The sequence below is a fragment of the Myxocyprinus asiaticus genome, chromosome 29, assembly GCF_019703515.2.
Source record: "Myxocyprinus asiaticus isolate MX2 ecotype Aquarium Trade chromosome 29, UBuf_Myxa_2, whole genome shotgun sequence".
NCBI lineage: Eukaryota > Metazoa > Chordata > Actinopteri > Cypriniformes > Catostomidae > Myxocyprinus > Myxocyprinus asiaticus.
Window position 1 is genome coordinate 11,105,442 of NC_059372.1, and position 10,362 is coordinate 11,115,803.

Sequence of the window (10,362 nt, forward strand, 5' to 3'; positions counted from 1 at the left end):
TCTTGATGCCTTGACCCCAGCCTCAGTCCATTCCTTGTGAAGTTCACCCAAATTCTTGAATCGATTTTGCTTGACAATCCTCATAAGGCTGCGGTTCTCTCGGTTGGTTGTGCATCTTTTTCTTCCACACTTTTTCCTTCCACTCAACTTTCTGTTAACATGCTTGGATACAGCACTCTGTGAACAGCCAGCTTCTTTGGCAATGAATGTTTGTGGCTTATCCTCCTTGTGAAGGGTGTCAATGATTGTCTTCTGGACAACTGTCAGATCAGCAGTCTTCCCCATGATTGTGTAGCCTAGTGAACCAAACTGAAAGACCATTTTGAAGGCTCAGGAAACCTTTGCAGGTGTTTTGAGTTGATTAGCTGATTGGCATGTCACCATATTCTAATTTTTTGAGATAGTGAATTGGTGGGTTTTTGTTAAATGTGAGCCAAAATCATCACAATTAAAAGAACCAAAGACTTAAACTACTTCAGTCTGTGTGCATTGAATTTATTTAATACACGAGTTTCACAATTTGAGTTGAATTACTGAAATAAATGAACTTTTCCATGACATTCTAATTTATTGAGATGCACCTGTATATATATATATATATATATATATATATACAGTTGAAGTCAGAAGTTTATATACACCTTAGCCAAATAAACTCAGCCAAAAAAGAAACGACCTCTCACTTTCAACTGCTTTTATTTTCAGCAAACTTAACATGTGTAAATATTTGTAGGAAAATAAAAAGATTCAACAAACTAAGACATAAACTGAACAAGTTTCACAGACATGTGACTAACAGAAATGGAATAATGTGTCCCTGAACAAAGGGGGGTCAAAATCAAAAGTAACAGTCAGTATCTGGTTTGGCCACCAGCTGTAATAAGTACTGGAGTGCATCTCATCCACATGGACTGCACCAGATTTGCCAGTTCTAGCTGTGAGATGTTACCCCACTCTTCCAGCAAGGCACTTGCAAGTTCCAGGACATTTCAGGGGGAAATGTCCCTAGCCCTCACCCTCCGATCCAGCAGGTCCCTGACGTGCTCAATGGGATTGAGATCCGGGCTCTTTGCTGGCCATGGCAGAACACTGACTTTCCTGTCTTATATATATATATATATACACACATACACACACACACACACACACACACACACAGTCATATGAAAAAGAAAGTACACCCTCCATGAATTCTATGGTTTTATGTATCAGGACATAATAAAAATCATCTGGTCCTTAGCAGATCGTAAAATTAGGTAAATACATCCTCAGATGAACAACAACACATGACATATTACACCATGTCATGATTTATTTAACAAAAATAAAGCCAAAATGGAGAAGCCATGTGTGAAAAACTAAGTACACTCTTACTGCTTCCATAGGAATTAAGAGGTAGTAGCCAAGTGCTGCTAATCAAATGCCCTTGATTAATTGATCATCAGCAAGTTTGACCACCTCTATAAAAGCTGAAGTTTTAGCAGTTTGCTGGTCTGGAGCATTCAGGCGTGTGTTAACACAATGCCAAGGAGGAAAGACATCAGCAATGATCTTAGAGAAGCAATTGTTGCTGCCCATCAGTCTGGGAAGGGTTATAAGGCCATTTCCAAACAATTTAAAGTCCATCGTTCAACAGTGAGAAAGATTATTCACAAGTGGAAAACATTCAAGACAGTTGCCAATCTTCCTAGGAGTGGACTTCCCAGCAAATTCATCCCAAGGTCAGACTGTGCAATGCTCAGAGAAATTGTAAAAAACCCAAGAGTTACATCTCAGACTCTACAGGCCTCAGTTAGCATGTTAAATGTTAAAGTTCATGACGGTACAATTAGAAAAAGACTGAACAAGTAAGGTTTGTTTTGAAGGGTTGCCAGGAGAAAGCCTCTTCTCTCTAAAAAGAACATGGCAGCATGGCTTAGGTTTGCAAAGTTGCATCTGAACACACCACAAGACTTCTGGAACAATGTCCTTTGGACAGATAAGACTAAAGTGGAGATGTTTGGCCATAATGCACAGTGCCACGTTTGGAAAAAACCAAACACAGCATATCAGCACAAACACCTCATACCAACTGTCAAGCACAGTGGTGGATGGGTGATGATTTGGGCTTGTTTTGCAGCCACAGGACCTGGGCACCTTGCAGTCATTGAGTCGACCATGAACTCCTCTGTATACCAAAGTATTCTAGAGTCAAATGTGAGGCCATCTGTCCGACAGCTAAAGCTTGACCGAAATTGGATCATGCAACAGGACAATGATCCCAAGCACACCAGCAAATCTACAACAGAATGGCTGAAAAAGAAAAGAATCAAGGTGTTGCAATGGCCCAGTCAAAATCCAGACCTGAACCCGATTGAAACGCTGTGGCGGGACCTTAAGAGAGCTGTGCATAAACAGATGCCCGCAAACCTCAATGAACTGAAGCAATGTTGTAAAGAAGAGTGGGCCAGAATTCCTCCATAACGATGTGAGAGACTGATAAAGTCATACAGAAAACGATTACTTTGCTAAAGGTGGTTCTACAAGCTATTGAATCATAAGGTGTACTTAGTTTTTCACACATGGCTTCTCCATTTTGGCTTTATTTTTGTTAAATAAATCATGACAGGGTGTAATATGTCATGTGTTGTTGTTCATCTGAGGTTGTATTTACCTAATTTTAAGACCTGCTAAGGACCAGATGATTTTTATTATGTCCTGATACGTAAAACCATAGAATTCAAGGAGGGTGTACTTTCTTTTTCACATGACTGTATATGTATATATTTATAGATATATACACACACACAGTAGATAACAGTAACAAAGAAAGAAAAAGTAATTAAATATAATTCATAAAAAAAAGTGTTGTGAATATGTAACCACTTTTAAGTCTCATTTACCTTATAATATTTTGTTTGATAGCCTCCAATTCGTTTTAGCCTTCCTGCTGTGCCCAGGCAAACTTTCCTGAAGATAAATGTTTTTTGGAAAAACTCTCCTGGCTGATGTTTTGTGCTCCCCTCATATTTCCCTGATATGCAGTATAGTTGATGTTGTCTCGATGCAGTCAACGTTTTCAGTTAAAATTAATACAGTAAGCATCAGTCTGATGAAGCAGGAGAGCGAGTGAGAGAGCGCGAGAGAGAATAATCACATAAAGACACGTGAAAACTGTTGTGTGCAGTACGAAATACACAGAATATATAATAGTCCTAACTGTAGAAAGCACATCGATATGAAGACAAAGACAAATCCTACACATTTCTAACCAGTTTTGAAAGCCTAGCCTTTTTTTCGGGTCCGAAAAAGAAGACATGTCTGTGAAAAAGTGGATGTTTGGTCACCCTAAATTTCACAACGAAATATTATTGGTGCTGTGGGCTGACACAGAGGTGGAGCAGTTAATAGTTTTAGTTATTGGCTCAGTTATAGGCAACAGTTATTGATGCATGTTGGACAGACTTTTTCAGAGTTTAGTGACTCATCTCTCCCAGCTACCTAGCAGACTGATCTACATGTTTAGTGGAGTAATGACAACTGATATTGCATTTCATGAGAACGGCAGACCCATTGGAGGTAGCAGTCCCGTTAAGAGACGAGAGTCGAGAAATATCACGAGCTACTTAGATGTAATGGTGAGACGTCATTTAAATATATATAATATGAATATATAAGTTTACACATTTTTGTAAAAGAAATCATTTTAGTTCAGTTGGACAGGCAAAATAAGTGACTTAGCTGAACAGCGTATCAAAAATAGAAAGGGAGCGGCCGTCATCTGAATGCGTGTAGCATCAACGGATGCTTGTAGTACAGATGGCTCCGTAGATCATGATGGAAGCGGTCTAGTTTTGTTAAGTGTGTAATAAATCATGTGGAATATATTAAGCTATTTTTTAATAATACTTTAAGAGAATTACGGGAAACATTAAAGACCAAAACAAAATGCAGAAAGTAAAAATTAATTTGCGGGCCGGGTTTGAGGATAAACTGTGAACACTCACACGGGCGTGTGAAACTTTTGGCCTGTGGGCTGGTGGTTTGAGACCCCTGAAATAAATGCATTTTGACAGGAAAAGTATAGAGTAAAATTTCAGCACTTTAAAAATCTGCGATTTAATTGCGGTTAACTACAGAAAATTATGCGATTAGTCTCGATTTAAAAAAAATTATCTACTGACAGCACTAAAAATAAAAAAAAATGTATAGAGTTACCAAGTGATTTTCCAACTTGTTTATTTAAAAACAAATTTAACTCGCTCCTCCCACACAGGCACAGCAGTCAAAGATGTCATCTCACGACCGGGCAGGGGGTGGTTCTCTTAGACGGCAGCCCACCTACCCTCCTACAGGCCCCTCCCACTCCTACAGGCTACATGAAGCATCACTCTTTGGCTCCGCCTCCAGCCTGTATGCATACCCAGCATCTGCAGCCCTGGCCTCAGTGTCACAGGCAGTCGACCAGCTGCACAATTCAGCTGGTTCCTCCTCATCCTCTAGCCGCCACGCGCGCACCGCTGGGCCGTACTCTGCCTCCCTGAGTCTCCTGCAGAAGAACAGTGCCATGGGCGTCATGTGTCAAACTCCATACCAGCAACAGCCGCTGTCTGCGCAGTCATACCAGCGCTACCCCCATAGCCAGAGAAAACTCAACCAGTACCCCTACCTGTGAGGGGAAAAAAAATGTCCTCACTCTGGTTTAAGAGCTTTGATATATGCTGGTGGAAAATTAGAAATGACATTTTACTTTTATCATGTTTTTTATATAAATAATAGCATTCTTTATTTGTTTTTATTAATTTTAGTGTTTTGTTTTCTTTAAAGCATTTCAGAGAAGCACTTACTGCATTTGACAATTTTAAAACATAAAACTCAAATATTTGGCCCATTTTTAACCATGTGTTTGAATATGATCACCCACCATGGATGTCTACATTTTGAGGAAAAACTAAATAATTTAAAATGCATAAAAATGTTCATATATATAATGGTCATAGAAATGAAGTAATCAGTAATTGACTTTTTATGCAGCTTTATAGTGATATAGTTATGTTTCTACTCCAAACCGTCATTGAGATAATCTTTTAAAAATTGGCTGATATAGTTAATTTCAAATGCTTTCCTTTTTACTTAAGTGCATAAAACTCAATGTGTTTTTTAGTTAAAGTGTCTCAAAATAATGCAGCAGGTCACATATTTTATAACATTTCTACAATAATTCAGGCTTTTATTTTAATTAAATTTGAATTGACATTTGTGTAACAGTACAAGGGACAGGATGACATCAATCCTGTTACTTGGTGAACCAAGACTACCCCAGCATATCAGGATAAACTGTGGTAAATTTGTTACATGATAATTTATATATCAAATTTATGTTTCAAATTTATTCCTAATATTAGAAATTGGAATGTTGTGTTTTAGTTCTAATTAAGTCATCCAGCTAAACAGCTGTTTAAAGTTTGATCCTGTACAGTTGACATAATGTATGTTTGATAACTGACATTTTGTTTTGTTACCATTTAAATTTCATTATATTACAGTCGAGAACTCTTGAGCACAAAATATCACAGGTTCACTTTCTACGTTAACATAAGTATGCTCAATTTTATTTATTGAATATGTCTGGAATATTAATGTACATTAGTATCTTTGTTTTTATTTTACATAATAGTAATTGCTCTTTCTTTTATATTAATTTTCTTAGAATTTGTGTGTGTATATATATATATATATACATACACCGATCACTACAGCCGCTCACTGGATGTTGTTTTTGGCATCATTCTGAGTAAATTCTAGAGGCTGTTGTGTCTGAAAATCCCAGGAGATCAGCAGTTACAGAAATACTCAAACCAGCCCTTCTGGCACCAACAATCATGCCAGGCTCCATATAATTGAGATCACATTTTTTCCCCCATTCTGACAGTTGATGTGAACATTAACTGAAGCTCCTGACCCGTATCTGAATGATTTTATGCACTTCACTGCTGCCACACGATTGGCTGATTAGATAATCGCATGGATGATTGTTGGTGCCAGACGGGCTGGTTTGAGTATTTCTGTAACTGCTGATCTCCTGGGATTTTCACGCACAACAGTCTCTAGAATTTACTCAGAATGGTGCCAAAAACAAAAAAACATCCAGTGAGCGGCAGTTCTGTGGACGGAAACGCCTTGTTGATGAGAGACGTTAACAGAGAATGGCCAGACTGGTTTGAACTGACAAAGTCTACGGTAACTCAGATAACCACTCTGTACAATTGTGGTGAGAAGAAAAGCATCTCAGAATGCTATTCTGAGATGCGGGTTGGCGCTGTTTTGGCATCCCGAGGGGGACCTACACAATGTTAGGCAGGTGGTTTTAATGTTGAGGCTGATCGGTGTGTATAGACTATATACAGTGTATGTATATATATATATATATATATATATACACACACACACACATACTGTATATGTTTTTAGGTTCATTTGAAATTACCCTCAAATTTTACTGGCACTTAAGGCTAGGGTATATTTAGTTTTTCCACGTGCCGTTCCATCTCGTGCACGGTCCAACACACGGTCCACAAGAGTATGCTTTTCAAAGTATACTCTTTTGATCATAGATGCGTTCAATGCATAACCACTGCAACTGCTTGGCAATACACTTAAGCAAAATCAGCGTGTCTAGAAAAACTAGGCTGCACGAGGACAGTTTGTGCATACTGTGCAGATGAAGAAATTTGCGTTGCATGGAAAACTGAAGTATACTCTTGCCTTTATATGTTTGCGTATTATGTGTATTTTAAGGTATCATTTAAAAGCTCTTTATCTTTTTTATCCATAATTTAAGACCGAATATGTTGGTGTGAATTGTGATGACAGTTACATGTTATTTGTTATGTAATGTCACCAGCACAACATAATTTGATGTCTAACATCGTGTCCTAACCAGGCACTATTAGTTCATACTGACAGCAATTTGCAACAACCGTTGGCGATGCAATAAAATGTAACATCTTCATGAATTCCAGCAATTTAAATGCTGTCGGTTTGATGCTTTTAATGCTTTGTGATGTGACACAATCACAGCTAATCAGTACATGTGTGATGTTTAATATATTGTTATGTGGACCAAGATTTTCACAGTGGGCGTGGCTACTTCAAAGTATTCTGACGCAGTTGTAGTTGTGATTCGCAATCCCTTTTGACAATTATTCACATGCAGCATGTGAATTATAGATATCAACATTTTTAAATTTGACTAGCCTTGATATCAGCAATGGAATTTTGGATATCACTTATTAGGTTTGCAATAGTAAAAACATTCATTCTTGATATAAAAAATTCAAAAAAAGTCATTAATTGCCAAAATACCCATTCTTGATTTAAAAATGTTTTATTTCATCTAGTAAAAATAAGATTATGTATAACTGCATTTTTGCTAGAAGACTTGCTCAGTGATCTGTCATTAAAATATAATTACATATATCTATAATCATTTTCTTGCTAGTTAAAATTCCAAATAAACATACCAGCTATGTACTTAATACTAGTAAAAACAACTTTTTTTTTTTACTGGTACACACATTCATTTCTGATATCAACAACTGAATTACAACTAGTAAAAATGCTCATTTTTTATATCTGTAAATTTATTTCAACATAGATATGGTATTTCAGAAAATGGATTTCAGATATCAATAAATTTAGGCTTTTTTACTAGTTACAAAAGAATTATAGATATTAGGGATTAACCCAAGTTACAGTTATGAAAAATGTTAATTTTTTCTAGTTCGATTGTTGATTTAATGAATGGACATTTGCACAAGTAACAACGTAATTATTGATATAAAAAATTATAACTTTTACTACTAAGAAGTACATAGCTAATATGTGTATTTCTAATTTTAACTAGTAAGAAATTATAGATATCTTTAATTGCATTTTGAACAGGAGTGAATGACAAATTATGAAATTCAACTAGTGAAAATGCAGTTACAAATATCAAGAATTGCTGCTTTTACAAGTACTTTGTAGTAATGTAGTAATAACAATGTAGTAATTACATTGCTGATATCAAGAATTTGCATTTTAACTAGTGAAGATTGAATTGTAGATATCTATAAATCATATCCTGCACGTGATTAAAAGTCAATTAGGTTTGCCATAATCGAGACTAGTTACAAAAAAATTATTGCTTGTTTTGTTATGGCTCACCTGGTTGGGACACAGTGTACATTTTTGTTATTCAGAAAAGAGTATGATTAGTGATTATGTGAAAGATAATGCAGAGAAATCAAGTGTGACCTCCAGGATAGTTTTGCTATAGAGTGTGATTTGTGAGGGAACTGACCCCGTGTGCACAGTGAAATTAATAGTGAGAGCTCTCACAGATAATACTGTAAACTATTTATATAGCGCTTAATAAACAGATGGTTAATGTGTGAACTGTTTGTCTCGGTTGAACTTGTGCCTAGTTATGGCGTAGAGCACTTCATGTTTCGTACTGAGCTTGTTGGGTGTGTTAATTCTTGTGAATTTGCCGGGGTTCTGATGATGTCTTGGTGTTATGATGACTGTTTATACAATTGGATCACAATGTGAAGTGGAGTGCAGAGAAGATTAAATCAAATAAACTTTGATCCAGAACACAATGTGTGATCGATAAATTTGAGGGTACAATAGTCTATTCAAGATAATGCTTTTAATTGATGGTTTATTTCTAGAACCTTTCCAAGGGAAATTTATTTTGTTTTTGCAGCCATTTTTACTGCAGTTTGGTTGTTTGTCACTGGCAATATAAAAAAATATTCTTTTACTACTTTAGCAGAAAGGTTGGATCCCTAAAAATGCATGCAACTATAATGCTTTAGTTTTATTCTATAATCGACATAATACAGTTGTTCTCAACTGGTGGGTTGCATCCCAAAAATGGGCCGCAGGTCTGTTCTTATGGGGTCATGGATGGCAGAGAAAAACATAAAAAAATAAAAAACAATTCATCTATACACACTACTGACCACTCACAGGTGAAGCGAATAATGTTAATATTTCCTAACAAGGCCGCATGTCAAGGTCTGGGTAGATTAGATGGTAAGTGAACAATCAGTTTTCGTAGTCAACATGTTGAATGCAAGAGAAATGGGCAGGAGGAAAGACCTGAGCGACTTCGACAAGGGCCAAATTGTTATGGCCAGACGACTGGGTAAGAGCATCTCTGAAATGGCAAGGCTTGTGGGGTGCTCCCGGTCAGCAGTGGTGAGTACCTACTGACAGTGAGCCGAGGAGGGACAAACCACAAACCGGTGACAGGGTGTTGGGCACCAAAGGCTCATCGATGCGTGAGGGCAACGAAGTCTATCCCGTCTGGTCTGAACCGACAGAAGGTCTACTGTGGCACAAGTCACAGAAAATTTGAATGATGGTTATGGGAGGAATGTGTCATAACACACAGTGCATCGCACCCTGCAGCGTATGGGGCTGCATAGTCGCAGACTGGTCAGAGTGCCCATGATGTCCCTGTCCACCGTCGAAGCACACCTACAATGGGCACATGACTGGAACTGGACCTTGGAGCAGCTGAAGAAGGTTGCCTGGTCTGATGAGTCCTGTTTTCTTTTACATCACGTGGACGGCTGTGTACGTGTGCATTGTTTACCTGGGGAAGTGATGGCACCAGGATGCGCAGTGGGAAGACGAAAAGCCGGTGGAGGGAGTGTGATGCTCTGGCCAGTGTTCAGCTGGGAAATCCTGGGTCCAGGCATTCATGTGGATGTCAATTTGACACAAGCAACCTGCCACCTACCTAAACATTGTTGCAGACCAGGTACACCCCTTCATGGCTTTTCCCTGATGGCAGTGGCCTCTTTCAGCAAGATAATGCACCCTGCCACACTGCACACATAGTTTAGGAACGTTTTGAGGAACATGATGAAGAGTTCAAGGTGTTGCCCTGTCCTCCAAAACTGCCCAGATCTTAATCTGATTAAGCATCTGTGGGATGTGCTAGACCAACAAGTCTGATCCATGGCAGTTCCATCTCACAATTTACAGGACTTGAAGGATCTGCTGCTAATGTCTTGGTGTCAGATACCACAAGACACCTTCATGGGTCTTGTAGAGTCCATGCCTCAGCGGGTCGGCGCTGTTATGGTGGCATGCGGAAGACCAACATCATATTAGGCAGGTGTTCATAATGTTTTGGCTCATTAGTGTATAATCATGCATAGTTTTAGGGCAACTTTTAAAAGGGTAAAAAACTTCACATATCTTCTATTGCTGATGTCAAAGGCTGTGTGTCCAATCAAAATCTACGGTATTTTGTTGCAAATTAATTTGTCTGTTGGTAATATGGCTAATATTAATGCTCAACATTTGGCTAAGAGTTTGTTC

At 38.0% G+C, this 10,362-nt stretch overlaps 1 protein-coding gene across 3 annotated transcripts in view; it reads left to right on the plus strand.

The window, feature by feature from the left end:
• Positions 1-5,812, plus strand: part of hipk1a (homeodomain interacting protein kinase 1a) — a 39,304-nt gene extending 33,492 nt beyond the window's left edge. For all 3 annotated transcript variants that reach the window (XM_051662832.1, XM_051662831.1, XM_051662833.1), the window contains exon 16: positions 4,256-5,812. In XM_051662832.1, coding sequence (XP_051518792.1) covers positions 4,256-4,654 — 399 coding nt within the window. In that variant the 3' untranslated portion in view covers positions 4,655-5,812. The remainder of the gene's footprint in view (positions 1-4,255) is intronic.
• Positions 5,813-10,362: the final 4,550 nt, after the last annotated feature.